This window comes from Tachypleus tridentatus, chromosome 12 (genome assembly GCF_004210375.1).
Source record: "Tachypleus tridentatus isolate NWPU-2018 chromosome 12, ASM421037v1, whole genome shotgun sequence".
Classification (NCBI taxonomy): Eukaryota; Metazoa; Arthropoda; class Merostomata; order Xiphosura; family Limulidae; genus Tachypleus; species Tachypleus tridentatus.
Window position 1 is genome coordinate 129,226,486 of NC_134836.1, and position 24,113 is coordinate 129,250,598.

At 32.5% G+C, this 24,113-nt stretch overlaps 1 protein-coding gene across 1 annotated transcript in view; it reads left to right on the plus strand.

Annotated features, from left to right (window-relative positions):
• Positions 1-24,113, plus strand: part of LOC143234675 (protein phosphatase 3 catalytic subunit alpha-like) — a 55,915-nt gene that overhangs the window by 13,994 nt on the left and 17,808 nt on the right. Inside the window, exons 4-7 of the mRNA XM_076472215.1 lie at positions 11,292-11,403; positions 12,169-12,314; positions 13,509-13,648; positions 22,120-22,197. Coding sequence (XP_076328330.1) covers positions 11,292-11,403; positions 12,169-12,314; positions 13,509-13,648; positions 22,120-22,197 — 476 coding nt within the window. The remainder of the gene's footprint in view (positions 1-11,291; positions 11,404-12,168; positions 12,315-13,508; positions 13,649-22,119; positions 22,198-24,113) is intronic.

Sequence of the window (24,113 nt, forward strand, 5' to 3'; positions counted from 1 at the left end):
ACATTATTTACAAACAACATACCTTGTTTCTAGGAGATTATGTAGATAGGGGTGCCTTTAGCATTGAGGTAAGTTTACATTATTTCACAACAAGATACTTGGTTTTAGGAGATTATGTAGGTAGGGGTGTTTTAGTATTGAGGCAAGTTATCACATCATTTACAAACAATATACTTGTTTCTGGGAGATTATGTAGATAGGGGTGTTTTAGCATTGAGGTAAGTTATTACATTATTTACAACAATATACTTGTTTTCAGGAGATTATGCAGATAGGGGTGTTTTAGTATTGAGGTAAGTTATTACATCATTTACAACAATATACTTGTTTTTTAGGAGATTATGTAGATAGTGGGTGTTTTAGTATTGAGGTAAGTTATTACATTATTTACAACAATATACTTGTTTTCAGGAGATTATGTAGATAGGGGGTGTTTTAGTATTGAGGTAAGTTATTACATTATTTACAACAATATACTTGTTTTAGGAGATTATGTAGATAGGGGGTGTTTTAGTATTGAGGTAAGTTATTACATTATTTACAACAATATACTTGTTTCTGGGAGATTATGTAGATAGGGGGTGTTTTAGTATTGAGGTAAGTTATTACATCATTTACAAACAATATACTTGTTTCTAGGAGATTATGCAGATAGGGGTGTTTTAGTATTGAGGTAAGTTTACATTATTTACAAACAAGATACTTGTTTCTGGGAGATTATGTAGATAGGGGTGTTTTAGCATTGAGGTAAGTTACTACATCATTTACAACAATATACTGTTTCTGGGAGATTATGCAGATAGGGGTGTTTTAGTATTGAGGCAAGTTATTACATCATTTACAACAACATACTTGTTTTCAGGAGATTATGTAGATAGGGGGTGTTTTAGTATTGAGGTAAGTTATTACATTATTTACAACAATATACTTGTTTTTAGGAGATTATGTAGATAGTGGGTGTTTTAGTATTGAGGTAAGTTATTACATTATTTACAACAATATACTTGTTTCTGGGAGATTATGTAGATAGGGGGTGTTTTAGTATTGAGGTAAGTTATTACATTATTTACAACAATATAATTTGTTTTTAGGAGATTATGTAGATAGGGGGTGTTTTAGTATTGAGGTAAGTTATTACATTATTTACAACAATATACTTGTTTCTGGGAGATTATGTAGATAGGGGGTGTTTTAGTATTGAGGTAAGTTATTACATTATTTACAACAATATACTTGTTTCAGGAGATTATGTAGATAGGGGGTGTTTTAGTATTGAGGTAAGTTATTACATTATTTACAACAATATACTTGTTTTTAGGAGATTATGTAGATAGTGGGTGTTTTAGTATTGAGGTAAGTTATTACATTATTTACAACAATATACTTGTTTTCAGGAGATTATGTAGATAGGGGGTGTTTTAGTATTGAGGTAAGTTATTACATTATTTACAAACAATATACCTTGTTTTAGGAGATTATGTAGATAGTGGGTGTTTTAGTATTGAGGTAAGTTATTACATTATTTACAAACAATATACTTGTTTCTGGGAGATTATGTAGATAGGGGGTGTTTTAGTATTGAGGTAAGTTATTACATTATTTACAACAATATACTTGTTTTTAGGAGATTATGTAGATAGGGGGTGTTTTAGTATTGAGGTAAGTTTACATTATTTACAACAAGATACTTGTTTCTGGGAGATTATGTAGATAGGGGGTGTTTTAGTATTGAGGTAAGTTACTACATTATTTACAACAATATACTTGTTTCTGGGAGATTATGTAGATAGGGGTGTTTTAGTATTGAGGTAAGTTATTACATTATTTACAACAATATACTTGTTTTCAGGAGATTATGTAGATAGGGGGTGTTTTAGTATTGAGGTAAGTTATTACATTATTTACAACAATATACTTGTTTTTAGGAGATTATGTAGATAGTGGGTGTTTTAGTATTGAGGTAAGTTATTACATTATTTACAACAATATACTTGTTTCTGGGAGATTATGTAGATAGGGGGTGTTTTAGTATTGAGGTAAGTTATTATATTATTTACAACAATATACTTGTTTTTAGGAGATTATGTAGATAGGGGGTGTTTTAGTATTGAGGTAAGTTATTACATTATTTACAACAATATACTTGTTTCTGGGAGATTATGTAGATAGGGGGTGTTTTAGTACTGAGGTAAGTTATTACATTATTTGCAACAATATACTTGTTTTTAGGAGATTATGTTGATAGGGGATGTTTTAATACTGAGGTAAGTTATTACATTATTTACAACAATATACTTGTTTTTAGGAGAAAGCTTTAGTACCATGTCCTAAAAATACAATGTATTATTGGAGAGAATATATTTAGAATATAGTGAGAATGCTTTTGGAATTTCATTACCATTTGGTAAACAAAGTATATTTTGCATTAAAAAGAAATACAGTAATACTTAACTGAGTCTAAAATAGTTTATTAACATGTATTAATTACTGATTTAATAAATGTTTGCTTTTTTGGATTATATTTTTTTCTTTTTTGGATGGCTTAGGCAGTAACGTAATACAGGTAAAAGCAGTAAGTGAATATACAATTTATTACTGCTCAGTGTACAATACCAAGCACAGATACAAAATATTTTGAAGGGTGTGTTTAACTAAAAGGGTACACATGTAAAAAAAATAGTACTTTTGTGATTTAACAATCTGAAATGGATGCTGAAGTGTTTCATAAGAAATTCACTGGTTTTGTCAATAGTCACATTTGAAAATACAAGTTTACACAACATGCTCATTTTATATTTCTACTTATTATCTCACTAAATGTTTTAATATTTTTAGGTTGTACTTGGTTATTCTAGGTATAAAATGCTGATAAATCTTCAAAGTAACAATATTTTTGTGTTAAAGCAGTTTAATGTGTGCATAATGATAATTTCAAAACTGTTCATTAGTATTTTGGTATTTATTGTATATGAATTACACATACACAGAAGTGCATGTAATAACTTTATGAAATACATTTTTATTGGATCAAAGTAATTTACATAACTGTATACAAGATGTATAAAATATCATGTACAATTAGGCCAAAATTGGTAATAAATCATGTTCTGCATCATTTTTATTTCAATTTGAGTTGGATAAATATCTGAAGTAAAACATAGATTTTGAAGTAATAAAATATATTAAATGAGATGATGGTCTTAATATGAAGAATTGAGCCCAGTCTCTTCAAAATCATTTTGTTTCAATAGTTATGATAAAATTAGTTTAAAGACTAAAGTTTTTTATGTGTTTTATTAACTTTATGTGTATAAGCTCAGTCATTTTTACTGATGTTGTAACTTTCACAAAAGGTATGAAATCTAAAACCACCTGTTTTTTGGCTGCAGGTTATAAGCAAAAGTTACAATTGCTTATAATAGTATGGCCTTAAAAAATTATTATTCAATTTAGAATAGAGAATTTTAGTTCATACAAATTGGATACCCCCCTAATACTTGTATAGTTTATCTAGCTTTTTAACATAGAAATGGCTTAAAATTATTCCTCGAACTAGCCATGCAGAACTTTCAACAGTGAGATTTGAAGAAAACAATGCTCATATGTCCAAATTATTATTCTACTGTCCCAAACCTCTAGGGCTTATAGGTTCAATGAAATCTTTACATTTTATCAGTTACAAATAATGCAGAGTCAGGGAGAATTTGATACATTTTGAATACAGAATGTTCAGTATAAGAGGTGGTATTTATTGTTAATATCTTCATAAAATTAAAATCAGTGGCAAATTCTCACTAGAAATTAATAACTCAAAAATATATCTAATGTAAACACAAAGTTTTTGGAAAGTTAGGATGCTTTAAAGGGTAGTAGTAAATGTTGAAATGAATAGTTTAGACTGGAGAAGTATAATGTGATATGTGAAGTTTTGAATTTATGTATTTACTTTTAGAAATACAAATATAATTTTTTTTAATATTAAAATTTGATCTATGAATTATGTTTTATGCCAACTGAATCAATATATGCTGATAACAAAGTAGTTTAATTAAGTTTTGAATGTAACTGTAAATGGTTATAACTTAAACACTTTGATATATTCATAGCAAAAGTGTTAATATCATAAGTATAAGAACAAGTTACTTCTAACAAGTAAACTTATCACTTTACAAGATTACATTTAGTATAATAATGCAGTACATACGTGGATATAGATCTGGAAGAGGCCAGATGTTGTACTTGTGATTGGAATATAAGCAACGACCCTCATATACAGTGGAGCACCATTATGCCACGGATCAGTAAACCGTGAAATCGCTTAAGCCACTGTAGCAGGTCTTGTGAGTGAGGATTATCGCGGCTAACCGCTAATTTAAGAACGTGTAAATAGCGGCTTACGAATTTAATCGTGGCTTTATAACTTCAAGGGGATATTTAAAAAAGGATTTGCTTTAATTTGGGAAATAAATAAAATATATTACAATAGAAATCGACCGTTAATCTACCTTATCCGCTCTCTATGTCAGCTTCATGGAGGCCGCCATTGTTACCGAATCACACCTCTCCATACATTAAAGTTAATCCGCAGTAAATCCGTGAAAAAAAGTGATCAATAATTAAAGTATTATTTTTAATTCGATAATCCGATATTTTTATGGAATTGTATAAATATTGGCCACAAACCGAATAGAAATCACTTCAGTTTCTGAATTAATAGTGAGCATATCATATTGACAAATTCCTACCCTATGAGTACCAAACGTAAACATGCATCGTATGACGTTCAGCAAAAGCTGAATGTCATAGAAAGAATACGAAATGGCGAAACTCGTGCTAAAGTTAGTAGATAGTTAGGCATACCTGAGTCTACATTGCAGGGGTGGATTAAAGATGAGAATAAATTAAGAGCATTTCTTGATGAACTTGATGAGGGTGGTTTGAAATGCAAGAGAGCTAGAACAGCACAAGATCCTGAGTTAGACAAGGCAACGTTCAATGCATTTTGTGAAGCCAGAAACAATAGAATTCCCATATCTGGACCAGTTATTCAAGCACAAGCAGAGAAACTAAAACTAAAAAGTGTTAAAACAGCACTTGTCAATTGTATCTGAATAGTCTATACATTAATATTATAATGATCACACAATGGCCCGGATGAGGCTCCTCGGTGGAGCTGTTGGCGACTTCGGCTTTTCAGTCACAAAGGTTTAAGCTGCGGACCACTTAAGCCGTGGTTAAGCAGGTTGATCCCCCAAATACCGCGGCTTAACGGCACTCCACTGTAGTATTTTTCCATACTGAAATATCAACACGTATAAAGGAAGAGGACATACACATACCTGATCACTCCAGTTCATACAATAATAGGCCTAAATACCAATAAATAATTCAAGCAAGATTGAAAAATTCACAATGAACAAAGAATGAAAGTATTAGGTTAACAGACAAACTTGACAGGCACTCTCAGGATAAACAAATGTAGTTTTTTGTTTCAAGTTGAAGTCACTCTAGAAAGAAAAAAAGGGCTATTTAGATTTATTTTGATTATTTTGGTGGTTATGAGGTCAGTCAAATTGACCAACCTTGTTTAGAGGTAGAGAGAATGAGAGATAAAATTTAGTGTGTTATTGAAAAATACATTTTGAAGGTTTTGTAGATTATACAAATAGCATTTGACATTTTTAACACTAACATCACTTTACAGTTGAACTGAAAAACAAAACATTGATGGAAAAATTAAAACCAACTTTTGTGTACAAACAACTTGTAGTGTTTACTAAAAGTCTTTATGAAGATACAATTATTGTACTAAAATTTATAGTGTTAAAACTATGTACAAGTAAAAATGGTCATGCGGTTAGTCTAGGACTGTATTGAGGGAGGTAATGGATAAATGAAACAAATCATGGACAAGTATTTATCAAGCTATTAAAATTAATAGCTGACGACCCTGAATTTGTTCACAAGTGCATTCAACATTGTAACAGTTTCTGGTTAGGTTAAAAATGTGGTTATGCAAACATGAGCACATGATGAAAACAAATGATCTTCACAACTTTGGAAAGTGAGAATCAGAGGTCACAGTACCTCTGTAGAGTCAGTTTGGCTCTACTTTAGGGTCAGGATTTCCTCTTAAAGGGAAAATTATGTAATGAAATTAATGTAACCGGTTGTTTTTAAGTTCTAATGATCATTTCCTAATATTTTAGAAAACCTGATAACATTGAAAAACATGTTACATTAATAACATTGAAGGCAGTTTGCATCAAAAAATGCAGGTTTTACTCAAAACATCACTCCTATAAGTTACAATACACAATGTTCAGGTTTTACTCAGAACCTCACTCCTATAAGTTACAATACACAATGTTCAGGTTTTACTCAGAACCTCACTCCTATAAGTTACAGTACACAATGTTCAGGTTTCACTGAGAACCTCATTCCCATAAGTTACAATACACAATGTTCAGGTTTCACTGAGAACCTCATTCCTATAAGTTACAATACACAATGTTCAGGTTTCACTGAGAACCTCACTCCTATAAGTTACAATACACAATGTTCAGGTTTCACTCAGAACCTCACTCCTATAAGTTACAATACACAATGTTCAGGTTTCACTCAGAACCTCACTCCTATAAGTTACAATACACAGTGTTCAGGTTTTACTCAAGACCTCACTCCTATAAGTTACAATACACAATGTTCAGGTTTTACTCAGAACCTCACTCCTATAAGTTACAATACACAATGATCAGGTTTCACTCAGAACCTCACTCCTATAAGTTACAATACACAGTGTTCAGGTTTTACTCTAAACCTCACTCCTATAAGTTACAATGCACAGTGTTCAGGTTTTACTCTAAACCTCACTCCTATAAGTTACAATACACAGTGTTCAGGTTTTACTCTAAACCTCACTCCTATAAGTTACAATACACAGTGTTCAGGTTTTACTCTAAACCTCACTCCTATAAGTTACAATACACAGTGTTCAGGTTTCACTCAGAACCTCACTCCTATAAGTTACAATACACAGTGTTCAGGTTTTACTCAAAACCTCACTCCTATAAGTTACAATACACAATGTTCAAGTTTCACTCAGAACCTCATTCCTATAAGTTACAATACACAGTGTTCAGGTTTCACTCAGAACCTCACTCCTATAAGTTACAATACACAATGTTCAGGTTTCACTCAGAACCTCACTCCTATAAGTTACAATACACAATGTTTTCAGATCAGAATTTATAAGCACAAAACTATATATTGGTGGTAGGGTTTGAAAATTTTAATAACTTCTGTGTGTGTTAATTCAACCAAGCCCAATATAATCAGTGATGTCAAGAAATTCACTTGTTGAGAAATTTATATGCAAAAACGGCTTGTTTGGGTTGAGAAAATATTTTACATAGAAGAGTGAAGATCTGCCACAACAAAAAACTAGAAAAACTAAGATGCAAACAACAGAAAAGACACCAAAACGACAAACCGTTGACTAACCTCATAATTAACAGATCCGACCGTCAATTAAACACAGACGAGAAACATCTACTTAACAAAGGACTCAACTTCGCAATAGCACCTAGGTACATTCCAACCATAGAAATCAAAACATGTTTAGAAGACCTAGCCAGGAGACTTGTGATACTTTCTACAGAGAAGAAAAACAAGGAAACAACCAAACACTACCAACAGAAAGAAGACAACTTAGATAATTTTATTGACATTCAACAGCCAAACTTCCCAGGTAAAATTACAAATTTATATTTTCCAGAAACACCTAAAAATAACATCTTAAACGATTTTTTCAAAGAATTTTCTCACAAAACCATCAACATAATTTCACAAAACAGAAAACTAAAAACAACCTTACAAAAAGAGACATTAATTCCATTAAAAACCTAAAACAAGACAAAAACATAAAAATTCTAAAAGCAGATAAAGGTAACGCTATAGTTATAATGAACACGAATGAATATATCCAAAAAATGAATAACATCCCATCAGACACGAACAAATTTAAACCAATACACACAAATCCAAAAAAGACACGAGACGCAACTAAACAAATTACTACTACAAATGAAAAAAGCCAACACAATTTCACAAACACTTTATTCCTACCTACGTAAAACCGACTCCCGCACACCGCAAATATACGGCATCCCCAAACCTCATAAACCAGATTGTTCATTACGACCAATAATGTCCACATATGAATCGTTTAATTACAATCTTGGTAAATACATAGCATGGGCATTCTCCAAATATGTAACATCAGCCAGCTCATTCATCAAAGACTCTTTTAATTTCAAGTCTAATCTAAATCAACTTAATCATAAAGCCTTAATGGCCAGTTTTGATGTTATATCCCTCTTTACAGAAGTTCCAACCACTGAAGCCTGCAAGATAGCCTTAGAACTCTATATCCGAGACCCTAACCCAACTATAGAAATTCCCAGTAACCAGTTAGCAAGCCTAATAGAATTCACCATGATAAAGACAAACTTCATGTTCAACAACCAAAACTATATACAAACAAATGGCCTAAGCATGGGCAACCCAGTATCACCAGTTCTAGCCAATATTTTTATGACACAAGTTGAAACACAAGCAATTAACACAGCATTACATCCACCGCTATACTGGTACAGATATGTAGGTGACACGGTTGCGGGATTCAAATCTACAGAACACATACTTAATTTTTTCAATCACATTAACTCTATACATCCCAACATTAACTTCACATGTGAACAGGAAGAAAGCAATGTTCGCTCTTCTATGTAAAATATATTGTCAACCCAAATGAGCCGTTTTTGCATATAAATTTCTCAACAAGCCTAATATACAACAAAAAATAATAAGATGATAAGTAGAACAGCATTAGAATGCAAGATTATAGTCTTTATTAATAAACAAGTGTTCAGTTGAACATTTGGTTTAAACACAGTTTAATAACAGTTGTGGAAACGTGCTGTAACATATGTTTGTTTTCAGTTCAAATGGTGTAATGAAAAAACATAAATACCTCTAACTATATGTGTTAAAACATACTTTGGAATAGTGAGAGATACGCTTTGAAAGCTGAATTCTGTTTTCCTCTGTTATCACCATCTTGCTTCTTGATTTTAAACTTCTTAGATTTTATTACTATTACACATTTTGGTAACTGTAATAATTCAGTAATTTTTATATGTAAGTATATTTTTTAATATAGCGTACTTCAATATTGTTATTAGACAAAGTAAATTACAAGTTTGATCTTTAGTAATTTACTGAAAATATTACAATGTTTGACTTTTTAAAATTTTGTCTTCAATTTAAATATAAAGTTGATTTTATTTAGTATCAAGTAAAAATTAACGCTCAATATTTGTATCTAAATATTATGTATAACCATTTTGAGATTCTTAAGTTGTGAATATTTATAATGTAACTTTGATGTATATATTGATAAATGTAACATGGGAATATGAGATAACATGCATGTGAAAGTTTTAAAGTTCTTTCTGTAAATAGTTGTAAAATGAATTGTTGGAGTAAACATGCCACATCATACACGTACGTGGAATTGAGAATTGTTATGATTTCTGCTGAGCTGCCTTTGTACTGTAGAAATGGAGATGAATTTGTGTCTTCATTAACAGTGTATCTGTATAAATCATGATTACTTTGTTTGCTCAGATTTTCATATTAGTATGTTGTGCTAAATATATCTTGTTTTCTTCTCTGACCCTCATTAAGATGACAATCTTTATATTAGATATTAATGTGTTCCCATTCCTTACCCTTAGTTTTAACTGCTTTATTTTTGTATGTAGCTACTTTATAATGTGGTCACCCTTATATCATGTTTTATTTGGTTTCTAAAAGCCTCTGGGTTCTGTTACTGTCATGTTTTATGTGGTTTTGAATGTGCAGTGTATACTACTACACTGTGTTACATTTAACTTAATTTATAATTGTTTAGTGGTTGCTACTACAGTATGTCACATGTTAGTTTGTAAATGGGTAATGTGTACTACAACATCACGTTTTTTAGCTTCTAGGTGTGCAGTGGATACAACTACAGTATGTTGCATGTTTTATTTAGTTTTTAGATGTGCAGTGGGTACAACTACAGTATGTTGCATGTTTTATTTAGTTTTTAGATGTGCAGTGGGTACAACTACAGTATGTTGCATGTTTTATTTAGTTTTTAGATGTGCAGTGGGTACAACTTATGTTGCATGTTTTATTTAGTTTTAGATGTGCAGTGGGTACAACCACAGTATGTTGCATGTTCTATTTAGTTTTTAGATGTGCAGTGGGTACAACTACAGTATGTTGCATGTTTTATTTAGTTTCTAGATGTGGAGTGTTTACTACTACAGTATGTTATGTGTTATTTAGTTTCTAAATGTAAAATGTGTACTACTGCAATATGTCATGTATTATTTACTTTGTAGATGTGCAGTGTGTATTACTACAGTATGCCATGTTTTATTTATTTGTAGATGTACAGTGTATACTACTACAGTATGTCATGTTATTTAGTTTTTAAATGCGCAGTGGTTTCTACTACAGCATGTCACACGTGTTATTTAGTTTTTAAATGTGCAGTGGTTTCTACTACAGTATGTCATGTTATTTAGTTTTTAAATGCGCAGTGGTTTCTACTACAGCATGTCACATGTGTTATTTAGTTTTTAAATGTGCAGTGGTTTCTACTACAACATGTCACACTGTTATTTAGTTTTTAAATGCGCAGTGGTTTCTACTACAGCGTGTCACACGTGTTATTTAGTTTGTAGATGTGCAGTGTGTACTACTACAGCATATGTTATTTAGTTTCTAAATGTGCACTAGGTACTACAACAATATCACGTCTTTAGTTTCTAGATGTGCAATGTGTACTACTACAGTATGTTATATGTTATTTAGTTTCTAAATCTGCAGTGGGTACTACTACAGCATATCACACATTATTTAGTTTGTAAATGTGCAATGTGTACTACTGCAGTATATCATATGTTATTTAGTTTCTAAATAGTGGGTACTACTACAGCATGTCACACATGTTACTTAGTTTGTAAATGTGCAGTGTGTACTACTGCAGTATGTCATGTTATTTAGTTTCTAAATCTGCAGTGGGTACTACTACAGCATGTCACACATGTTACTTAGTTTGTAAATGTGCAGTGTGTACTACTGCAGTATGTCATGTTATTTAGTTTCTAAATACATAGTAACTTTTGAATGCATAATTTATTATCTCTCTCTCTCTCTTTTTTTTTTTTTTATAGTGTGTTCTCTACTTGTGGTCACTGAAAATATGCTTTCCCAAAACAATATTCCTGTTACGTGGAAACCATGAATGTAGGCATTTAACAGAGTACTTTACATTTAAGACAGAATGTAAGTATCCACCTAATAATTTATAAATATGTTTATGAAATTGTATTGAAGTTAAAAATGATAATTTCTTATCTGTCCAATCCAGATTGTTTTTGACAGACTGTATCTTAAATTTCCTCTTAAATGGAACAGTTAATTAAGTAATATATACTTTTGGAAATTATTTTATTTGTTTTCTAGGAATATTTTCCAAGTTTATATCTGCTTATTTTGTCTATGTATATTAATTTTTGATGAATCTTGTATTGTTTTGGGTATGTTAGCTTATTACTACATAGCTTTCAGCATGTGAAACATCACTCATCTTGGTACATAACTGATATCATTTAATGTCACTGACCTCAGTATATAGTTGTTAACATGTTTAACATAACTGATCTTGGTACATAGATGGTAACACATGTAATGTCACTGACCTTGATACGTAGCTGGTAGCACATGGTGTAACACCACTGAAGTTGGTATATAGCTGATAAAATGTGTAGTATCACATTTTCCTTTGTATATAGCTGTTGGCACATATTATTGTGATATTGCTGGCTCTGTTATACAATATATTAGTCTTTTCATTTGTGTGAAAAGTAGCAACTTTAGTTTACATGTTGAATAATCTTTTTATTTAGTTTCTGTTCTTAATGGAAATATTGGAGAAATGTAAATATAATTTTTAAATAAATAAAACCAAATACACAGGGAAAAGTTAAACTATTAGAGAAGTTGCATTCTTTTAATACATCAAGGTAACTATAAACTTGCATTTGTCAGGCAAAATCAAGTATTCGGAACGAGTGTATGATGCCTGCATGGAAGCATTTGACTGCCTACCACTGGCTGCTCTTATGAATCAACAATTTTTGTGTGTTCATGGTGGCCTTTCTCCTGAGATACATACACTAGAAGACATTAAGAAGGTAGAGAAAATTTTAATTTTTTGAGTTTGATCGTGTTTAGACATTTTAACTTTTGTCTAAATTTGTTATGAATTAGTACTTTTGAAAAACAAAAATTAATCAATTAGTTAGTTAATATTTTTATACATATCAACAGTGTATATAATTTCTGTCAGTGTGTTAGTACCACACTTTCCACTACACCTCATTTTAACATAAATTAATCAATTAATTAGTTAATATTTTTATACATATCAACAGTATATATAATTTCTGTCAGTGTGTTAGTACCACACTTTCTACTACACCTTATTTTAACATAAATTAATCAATTAATTACTTAATATGTTTATACATATCAATAGTATCTATAATTTCTGTCAGTGTGTTAGTACCACACTTTCCACTACACCTCATTTTAACATAAATTAATCAATTAATTAGTTAATGTTTTTATACATATCAACAATATATATAATTTCTGTCAGTGTGTTAGTACCACACTTTCCACTACACCTTATTTTAACATAAATTAATCAATTAATTAGTTAATATTTTTATACATATCAACAATATATATAATTTCTGTCAGTGTGTTAGTACTACACTTTCCACTACACCTTATTTTAACATAAATTAATTAGTTAATATGTTTATACATATCAACAGTATATATAATTTCTGTCAGTGTGTTAGTACTACACTTTCTACTACACCTTATTTTAACATAAATTTCATGTTGAAGATTTTAATTTTTTGTAGAAGTTAGAACTTTTTTAAATGTTGATATATCCTGAACCAATAGATATTCTCTTATGGGTAATGATGCACTATGATAAATAAAACCTTTTAAAGTTTATCTCAGAATGGCTGGTTTGTGTATTATTACTTATTGATAAGATGAGAACAACTCTTTGTTAACCTGAAGATGACCTAGAAAGGTTAAAACGTTGTTCTCTCCTTGTCAATAAATGTTAATACCCATACCAGCCGTTCTGAGATGCACTTTTATTTGAAGTGGATTTCGCATCATCAAGGACAACCTTTTAAATATCAACTGAATGTGAAACAATTGAAAGATGTTATGTTTATTTTTTCACATTCTGATCCATATGATTTCATAGCATAAAAAAATTAAACATAATACATTATGTGTTACACATTTTTTGAAGCTTTCTTCATTACAAATAGGCAAATGATGTTATGAATTTTAAGCTAAACAGATTTAAGGAACCTCCAGCTTTTGGTCCAATGTGCGACCTGCTCTGGTCAGATCCTCTTGAAGAGTTTGGCAGTGAGAACAACATGGAACACTTTAGTCACAACAGTGTTCGAGGTTGCTCATACTTTTATAGGTAAACATGTTTTTATGACATTTATTGTGAGTTTGCTTTGAAAAGAATGTTATTTAAATTTCATAAGGTATGTGTTCTTGTTGTTACAAGTAATGCACTGAAGCATACGTTTTCCATACTGTTTATCATTAGCAACCACTGGCAGTTGTATGTTTGTTAAGTCGTGCATTTAAAAACAGTTGCACATTATGTTGACAAAGAAGTTATTACTTTTTTAATTGGTTGTGTTAGATTATAATGGAAAAGGTTTTGAACAAGTTTATATCAGAAAACTTTTCAACTTTACTTTTCAGTGTGTTATTGTAAGTTAGGTAGTGGCCTATACAGGTATGTATGTCACTAATAGGACCTATACAGGTATGTATGTCACTAATAGGACCTATACAGGTATGTATGTCACTAATAGGACCTATACAGGTATGTATGTCACTAATAGGACCTATACAGGTATGTATGTCACTAATAGGACATATACAGGTATGTATGTCACTAATAGGACCTATACAGGTATGTATGTATGTATTTCATGTATGTCACTAATAGGACCTATACGGGTATGTATGTCACTAATAGGACCTATACGGGTATGTATGTCACTAATAGGACCTATACGGGTATGTATGTCACTAATAGGACCTATACGGGTATGTATGTCACTAATAGGACCTATAATGGTATGTATGTCACTAATAGGACCTATAATGTATGTCACTAATAGGACCTATGGTATGTCACTAATAGGACCTATAATGGGACCTATGTATGTCACTAACCTAGGACCTATGTCACTAATAGGACCTATACGGGTATGTATGTCACTAATAGGACCTATACGGGTATGTATGTCACTAATAAGACCTATACAGGTATGTATGTCACTACTAGAAACTGCAGACTTATAGCTATATTACTTTACTTGTTGATCAATCTAAGGAATTGCCAAGTTAACTAGCTTTCTTTCTGCATGAAACAAGCTTCCACAAATAAACTTTGCATGAATAAGTTGAGTACTTACCTCTCCATAACTGTTGTGTTCAACTAAACATTGCTATCCAATAAGCTTCATCATATTTTAGTTCTATTTTTAAGTAACAGGGAAGTCAATTATGTAACAAGTAAAAGTAACGTGAAAGCTATATTCTGGCTCCAGGGTTGTAACTCTTCACTACAACAGATATAATTTTGGTTGTTATGTTGTAGGGAAATCATATCCCTGTGTTATGTGTGCTCTAGAACAAAATTATTCAACAAACTCTAAGAAACTTTAACAAATTACGCATGTCTCATTAAGAATACCCACCTGGAGAAATTAGAGTGAAGCACTAGCTCTCTGTCAGAGTTTTAAAGGTTTGAATACAGTTTGTCAAAGCAGAGGTTGTTTTATCGTCTTAATTTAAATATAAGCATGGGAACTTTTACCTTTGTTTGAGAATATAATGGAAGTTTTTAGGTAACCCTTTTTAGGGTATATGTTCTTGTACTGAGTATTAGAACAAAGAAAAGTGCTTCATTTATTACATAAAACAAACCAAACAAATAACATTTAACAGAGTAGTAAATTAAAAATATCTTGACCAAAACAAAGTGCAGTTTTTATAATAGATCAAGAACACATATATATGTAATTTTACTGTTTACTGAAAAACTAAATGCCTTTGTGATAAGTCTTTGCTACATGCAGTTCTGTTTTTAGTACACAATGTCTTGGTGATAGTTCTTGGCATCATGCATTTGTACTTTATTAATATGTAATGCTTTTATAATAAGTCTTGGCTATGTGCATTTCCAATTTATTATTACATAATGTTTTGGTGATAAGTCTTGGTCATGAGCAGTTATACTTTATTTAACGTCTTGGTGATAGGTCTTTGCTACGTGTAGTTATGTTTTTAATACACAATGTCTTGGCAATAAGTCTTTGCTTTGGAGTTCTACTCTATTGACACATAATGTCTTTGTTAATAGGTCCTGACCATATACAATTATATCAGGTCATCCCTTAAGTAATGTCAGATTTTAGGTTTATAAAAAGGATTTCAAATGCTTTTAATTTTATTTAATCAATAATGTGTGTTCCATTATTATTAATTACTTCCTACCAATGATTCACAAACTTCTGAATGCTACTTCTATAAAATTCTCGGGGTTTAGTGGAAAAACCACTTTTCCATTAAGATAGTTCTTCAAACTTTGGAATAGATGATAATCAGATGGGGCAAGGTCTGGAGAATAAGGAGGATGTGGAAGTTTTTCCCAGTCCGACTCTTCAATCTTTGCAGATGAGACCTTGCTGTATGGGGCCGTACATTATCCTGGTGTAACACAACACCTTTATGACTGATCAAAGCAGGCCTCTTTTCTTTCAGTGCAACATTCAAGCACTCTGACTGTTGACAATAGAAGTCTGATGTAATCGTTACATTGAGTGGCAGCAACTCAAAGTGGATCACACCAACAATATCCCATAAACTAAGATTTTCCTAGGGTGGAAGTCCATTTTGGGTTGTGCTTTAGTCAGTTTACCTGCATTGAGCCATTGTCTGCTGCATTTAATATTTTTATAAAATGTCCATTTTTCATCTCCAGTCACTAACCTGTCCAAAAAAGGTGAGTTATGTTCATGAGAGTGTGGAGAAGTGCAAATGTCCATTCTTACTCTAAGGTTGGCTTCTGTCAAAATATGGGGGACCCATTTTCCAAGTTCTGACACCTTTCCAAGCTGTTGCAAATGATGTTGAATTATTGAATGGGTTAAATTAAGCTTCTATGCTAGTTCTTCAACTGTTACAGCACAATCTTGATCAAGAGTAGCCACCAGCAAGTCATCATTAAACTCAACAGGATGACCTGAACGTGGCACATCACTTGAGCTGTAGTCACCTGATCTGAACTTCTGAATCCACCTTCGACATTTCCTTTTATTGAGAGGCTCTGCACCACAAAAATCTTGAATGTTTCATGTAGTTTCTGCTGCACTATTGCCTTTTATAAATTCTTAAAGCATTATATACCTAATGTGCTCCTCAGACACATCCATCTTCATAAGACACGTAATTAAAAAATGGTCACCTTGATACAACGGAACTGTCAAGGTTTATGTTCTAATCTGGATGGCATCAGAACACTGATTGTTTCCTACCATCCTGTATGTTTTCCCTTACAGGAAACATTTCTGAAACCTGCTGATAGTCACCTTTTGGCAGTTTTCTTTATACAGAAATGACAGGGTGTGTGATGGATAAGTGCATGGAGGGGTGGCACTTTTGGGTGATCAGCATGTGTCCACTCTGTCTTTACCACTCGACACACCTTTGAAGCCCGTAGCCATCCGTGTTTCCTTGGGTCATACCATCACTGTTTGTTCTCTCCGTCTGTCACCTGGAGAGACATATGATCAGTCAGACCTTAATGCTCTCATTGAACAGTTGCTGTCTTCCTTTTTAATCCTGGGGGACTTCAATGGACATCATCCCCTCTGAGAATATTGATAGGAGGGATCCCTCTGTAGAGCATATGCTCTCTGATCACAACCTTTCTCATTTCAAAACTGGTTCTTCTACTTATTTTCATCCACCTAGTCAGTTCTTTACTGCTACTGATCTCTCAATTTGCTCCCCTTCATTTTTCTCCCATTTTTCATGGAGGGTTGATAATAATTTACGAGGCAGTTATCATTTTCCTATAATTTTGAGAGAGACTGGCTGTGGTTAGTGCTACCCAACCCACGTGCCCCCGGTGGAAGCTGGATCAGACAAACTGGCCCTCTTTCACTGCTCTCGCAGAACTGTCCTTGTGTGTAAGCCATCAATAGACGACTGTGTGGCAGCAGCCACTGTATTATACAAGCAACTGCTCAATGTATTCTTAAAACCTCGACACGTTTTCCACTATATCCTTGTCCATGGCTCAAAAATGGGCCTGGGATACCTTTTGTAGGTATCCCACACTCTCACACCACATCGCTTTCCAGTGGGTCCATGCACATGCTCGGTGGGTAAGACATTAAATTCAGAAGGAATCTTGAATTAAGTTCACAACCAGCATATCTTCTACCACCAGTTCCAAAGTCAAATGGGACAAGATTTGATAGGTCAGTGGGCAATATAATTCTGTCCCCTCTCTGATGACCAGAGTATTTTTCCGAATATCTAGTACTTCTGCATCTTCCTTTACCTTCTTAGCCATCAAGACTTGGGCAGAGCAATCATTTCTTTCCTTTCGAGCTAATTATCTCTATGACTTTAATCACCCCTTTACACTGGTGGAACTCAAACTGGCCCTTTATTGGTCTGGCAGTACATTGGTTAGACCTGATGATGTGCACTGTGACACAATGTGCCATATATCTCCTGCTTCTCTTGCTATTCTTCTGATTGTTTTTAACCAGATCTGGCAGAAGAATTTTTTTTCTGATGCCTGGCACCAGGCTTATTGTCCTACCTTTTTCTAAGCCTGGAAAGGATCTCAAGATTCCTTCAAACTACTGTCAAATTGCTTTGACAAGCTTTCTTTGTGAGACCATAGAGAGGATGGTTAATGCTCGTCTTGTTTTTGTTTGGTTCCTCGAATCAAACAATCTCCTCTCCAGTGTGGGTTCTGACAACAGCGCTCCACCATGGACCACCTGATTCGATTTGAAACGTCAATCAGAGAAGCCTCTCTGAAATGACAACATCTTTTATCAATATTCTTTGACATTGAGAAGGTTTATGATACAACATATAGGTATTGCACTTTGTGAGAGCTCCATATATATAAGTTACGTGGCCATTTGCCCATTTTTATTAAAAATTTTTAATGGACAGGAGATTCCAAGCTCATGTGGGTTTGACTTGCCTGTTCTTTTCTGCAGGAACTTTGAGTTCCTTAGGGCTGTGTTTTGAGTGCCACACTTTTCAGTATTAAAATTAATGCCATCGCTGAACAACTCCCTCTCACTTTTGCAAATGGGCTCTATGTCAACGACTTCCACATCTTTTGTCAGTCATTGAACATGAGGTATATTGAGGGGCAGCTTCAGACTGCCTTCAATTGTTTACTGAAGTAGACCACAACAAATGGCTTTAATTTCTGTTTTTGTAAAACCGTTTGCATGCACTTTTGTCACCAACAGGGTATTCACCCTGATCCTGAACTCCGTATTGGTGAAGTTATGCTGCTTGTGTTCCCTGAGACAAAGTTCTTGGGGCTTATCTTTGACAATAAGCTGACCTTTATACCACACATCAAGCAGCTATGGGTCAAGTGTACTGAAATTCTCTGTGTCCTCTCTACCACCACTTGAGGAGCAGTTCGATGCTCTATGCTAAAGATATATCGTGCTCTTATTCGATCAAAACTTGACTATGAATCACTGGTCTATGGCTCTACTCCTTGGCCTTAACAATGCTGGACCTCATTCATCATCAGGGACTTCGGCTCTGCACTGGGACTTTCCGCACTTCTCCAGTTCAGAGCTTATACATAGAACTTTCATTGCACCTCTGCCATTTGCAACTGTCTTCACTACATTCTTCCAAACTTTGTTCCTTACCAAAGCACATCCCACTTGGGGTTGTATTTTCTTTCCTCGGTGGACCATACTTTTTCAGAACAGACAGTCTGCCATTGCTTCTTTTGGCCTTTGTATCCAGGTGCAGTTGGACAAATTGGATCTTCCCTTGGATACCATTGCTGTATCTGTGGGTCAGCTCATCCCACCATGGCTTATTACAGTCTCCAAATGTGACCTATAAATCGTCTGAGAAAAGCAGGTACTCCCGACTGGAAGTAACATCTTTTATTTTCTGAACATCTTTCAAACCATCTTTCTATTGCCATTTATACAGATTGTTCAAAATCAGGTGACTCTGTGGGCTCTGCCATGGTTTGTTGTGGTTCGGTGGTTGCACACAGAATCCCCTCTACTGTTTCTATGTTCACTGCTGAACTGTATGCCATTTCTCTTGTCCTGGATCATATTAAAGCTAAGCAATACTCAAACTGCACTATTTATACTGACTTGCTTAGTTCTCTACTGGCCCTGGAATCGCTTCACGTTGGTTCACACTCTGTTCTTGCCAATATTCAAAATTGACTGGCCCATTTATCTTTAACATCTACTTCTATCCAGTTTTTCTGAATTCCAAGTCACGTTGGTGTTCGCAGGAACATGCTAGCCAACACCACAGCTAAATCCACTTGCTCTGGCACTGTCATCAATGTGCCTGTTTCATACAATGACTGTGGTCCTGTATTCAAGGCTCTGCTTCGTGCCAGCTGGTAGTCGACTTGGAGTGAGCAATGTGAAAACAAGCTTTTCCAAATAAAACCCTATATTGGACTTTGGCCATCTTGCTTCTGTAAGGATTGGAAAGAGGAAGTTGTTCTAACTAGACTATGCATTGGCTACATTTATCTGGAACTGATGCACCAGTGTGTAGTCTGTGTAACACTGAGATCACAATAAGCCACATTTTACTTTCTTGCTATTGTTACAATCTCAGCGACGGCACCATGTTAAACATGTTTGTCCATAACATTAGACAGTGTTATTGGTGATGGTGACACTGTCCACCTTGGTAAAGTTTTTAGTTTTTTAAAGGCCAATAATATTTTTAATGCCATTTAAGTATTTTTAATTTCTACATTAAACCTTTTTTTAATGTGGTTCCATTTTAAGAATCCAAGTCCAATTAGTTCGATTTCAAATTAGAAACTGGCCGTAACATTAAATAACTCGACACCAGGACTGGAAAGGCCAACTTCAGGTGACTATCGTTGTTGTTTGAACTACCCGTTAGTCATCCTGGTGAGTTGTTATTACAATTTTGCTACATGTCTTTTAAAACTTTTATTTCTTTACTTTTTGAAAATGGCCATAACATCAAATGACTCAGAACCAGGACTGGAAAGGCCAACTTTAGGTGGTTTTTTTACTTACCTGTTAGTCTTCCTGGCAGGTTATGATAATTACAATTATACTGCAGAAAGTTCTTTATGACTTCTATGACTGTAGTTTTTCTTTTAACATCGTAGACTAAATTTAAATAACTTTGTTTTGTTTTACTTTAATTTCCTTTTATGAATTTTACTAAATTTACTTTAATTTAACTTTTTATGGGATGTTTAGTGCAGATAGTCGAGTCTTTCTGTCAGATATATTTTTTTCCCTCCTTTTAAAGCTTATTTAAAGTTAATTTAATGAGGTAGTATCGTTGTATTGTTTCTTCATAACCCTTCCTCACTTCATGCTGTATCAATACTGGCCAAAATGGGTGGGTATTGTCAAATGTTTTATTTTATTTAGTTTAATATGTATTGATATATTTTGAATATATTAATTTAATTAATGCCATATATTCTTGACATAAAACAGAACTACAGCAGCAATACTTAAAATTGGATACTATATTCTGCTAAAAATGCATATATGTTATATCAAAGATAGATCTTATTATATAGTTATAACATGTTCTATCATTGTTTCTTTTGGATTTTCAGATATAATATCTTACCTCTTCTTACATTTTTTTTTACTTGTATTGCCCTCTGGTTGCACAAATATTTACTCTTCGCAAGCCTTGATACTGTTACCTGCCTTCACATATTTTTACACAAGACTGCTTCTTGATAGCATGCATGAAGATGTGAAAATCCTCCATTAAGAGGGATTCAACACATCCTTTTGATACAGCTGGTTCTTTCTGTGCAGTAGAATCCAATTTTCACATCAAGATTAGGCACACAAAAACAAACAAACATAGGAAGTGGGAAAGAAAGATGGGAAGTGTGAGAAGAGATAAGAATCTTTCAAAAGTACAATGTAGGAAAATATTAACATGTTGTAAATGTCATGTAAGTAACAGATCAGTTCATTTCTTTTGTAGTATTTGCTGTAGACTGTGATCACTGGTAGACCTAACTTCACAAACAACATTTGAACCAAAATTCCAAGACTAATAGTACATGTAATTCACAAATAAATGTACTGCAGAATTTCTTTACTAATCAACCAATAACAAACATGCTTAATAATTCACTGTGTGGCTTACTAATTCATATTTAATTTTATTTTTGTGTCTGTTAAATAATTCACCAAAGCCATGTAGTAATTAGCAGTTTGGTGCATAAAGAAGGTGTTTCTAAATCCAATGTAGTTTATATAAGCTGTCATCAGAAAATTAAAAGTTGCTTCAGTATTTGATTTGTTACTCTGGATGCACAGATTACTTGCTTTAGTATTTCACCTTTTGTTCAGGGTGAAGAAATTACTTGCTTTAGTATTTGATCTTTTGTCCAGAGTGGACAGATTATTTGTTTCAGTAGTTGATTTGTTGCTCTGTATGGCATTGTTGCATCTCAAGGTATTTTTTAACAGTAGATAAATATGTAGACAGGAAGTAAGCACAAACCACCATTGGGTGTACACTTGTTGAGGCACTTGTTTATTAAATGTGGTATACTCTACTGTTTTTTTTTTCTCTCATTAGCTATGCAGCATGTTGTGAATTTCTTCAGCAAAATAATCTTCTGTCAATTATTAGGGCACATGAAGCTCAGGATGCAGGGTGAGTTTTTTTTTATTTTGAAACGTTTGTGATGTTGTTAATAAAGGTTTTATACATTTTTGAAATGCTGGTGTATTTGATTTTTCTTAGATATTAAATTTTTATAAAAATATATAAAACCCTAAACTTATTCAACAGGAAAATGGTTATTTACTTTATAAATTCTTAAAATACAATTACATGTGTTTGTGTTTTTTACATTGTAATTTTTTTGAAAAATAGAAAAAAAACAGTTTCTCATTCTAAATTTATTCAGCAGGAATGTAATTATTTACTTGAAACTATATTTATCTATTCCAGAAACATAAATTTTTAAAAGTGAATTTTGTATGAAAATTTCAAGGGCATAGAATCATGAAACCCAAAATTGTTTTTTATTTGTTTAGGTATGGACTGTGTCAAATTAACTTTCCATCTCATGAAATGTCTTAAATTTTACTAAAAAATAAGTATGAAATATAACTTAGTGTAGAATACAGCTTTAATGTGAAATGTCCTAAAGCTTTTGAAGAGAAAACCATTTTTAGCTTTAAATATCTTAAAGATAATGAATGAAAAAAAAAACTAATTTAACCCTTTTGCTATAGGCATCCTTTTCTGCACGTATTATGAGGTTTTTAGATCGTTATATTCAATATTTAATTAACCTACATTTTATGTTATACCAGTTAGTATAGCACAAAATTATAGCTAATAACCCATATATTAATTAGGGAAGGAAGAATAAAAAAATCTTGAATTTCTCCTACGATGAAAAATTTGACATGTTTTTCCTGATGTATCCCTCATTTTCTAATTTTATCCACAACCCTTCAATAACTGCGGACATTAATGTAAATTCCTCACTATAATATCATCATGATTCAAACACCATAAACTTCTTTGGTTATAGAGCCATCAAATAGAAAATCAGATCCCTCTTGTCACATCAACTTTTTCAGGGTTGGTTAATAATCAGTTTTTCTTTCAGTATAAGCTTCATTCTAATGAGAACCTATTATAGAACATTAGAATAGCTTGAATGAATTTATAATGGCTTTTATCACATAATTAGAAAGCCAGAAAATATGTGATAGTTATGAAACATTTTCTGCTTTTCACATGTTATTTTGTTATTTGATAAAGTATTTAATTAAATAAAAAGTATGTAGTGCACTGCTACCATCAGTATAAAAAAAGTTGAGTGCCATCAACTGTTGACAGGAAATTTCCCTGTAATTACTTTATTTATTATTCATTTATATTCTTTTTGTATTATTACAAAAATAACTAAAATGTAAAGATAGAAAACTTTTGGTTAGTTAAGGTTAGATTAGTTAAAATTAGCTTGTGAGTAATATAATTCGATGGTATAACATGAGTTGAGCTGCATGCTTCCCTGAGTTATGACTTACAATGACATGAATAGTAGTAGCTAGACATAGTTCAAAGGGCAATGAAAATATAAATAGATATACTGTTGTGAATTTAAGTCTTCAAAGGGCAATGAAAATATAAATAGATATACTGTTGTGAATTTAAGTCTTCAAATCAATAAATCTAGTTTCATGTTAAAATTATAAGTAATTTTGGAAAGAAATATGGGTAATTTTGATATTTTTATGGAAGAATTATGGGGTTGCTGAAATTGACCAATCTTGCATTTATAGTGGAGAAAATAAAAGGTAAAGTACAATATTTTACTGAAAAAAAGTTTGAAATGTATTTAGGGGTTTTAGAGAATATCCAAATAAAATTTGAGATGAAGAAAATTATTTTCAACTTAAAATGAAAATCACCGTATTTAAATAAGTCCAAAAAGTCTTATATTTTCATGAACAAATCTTTAAAAAACACTTTACTAAAAACTGAATTTTTTGTATATAAAAACTTGTAATGTTTACTGTGGAGATATTCATGTTATTTTAAAAGTTAGT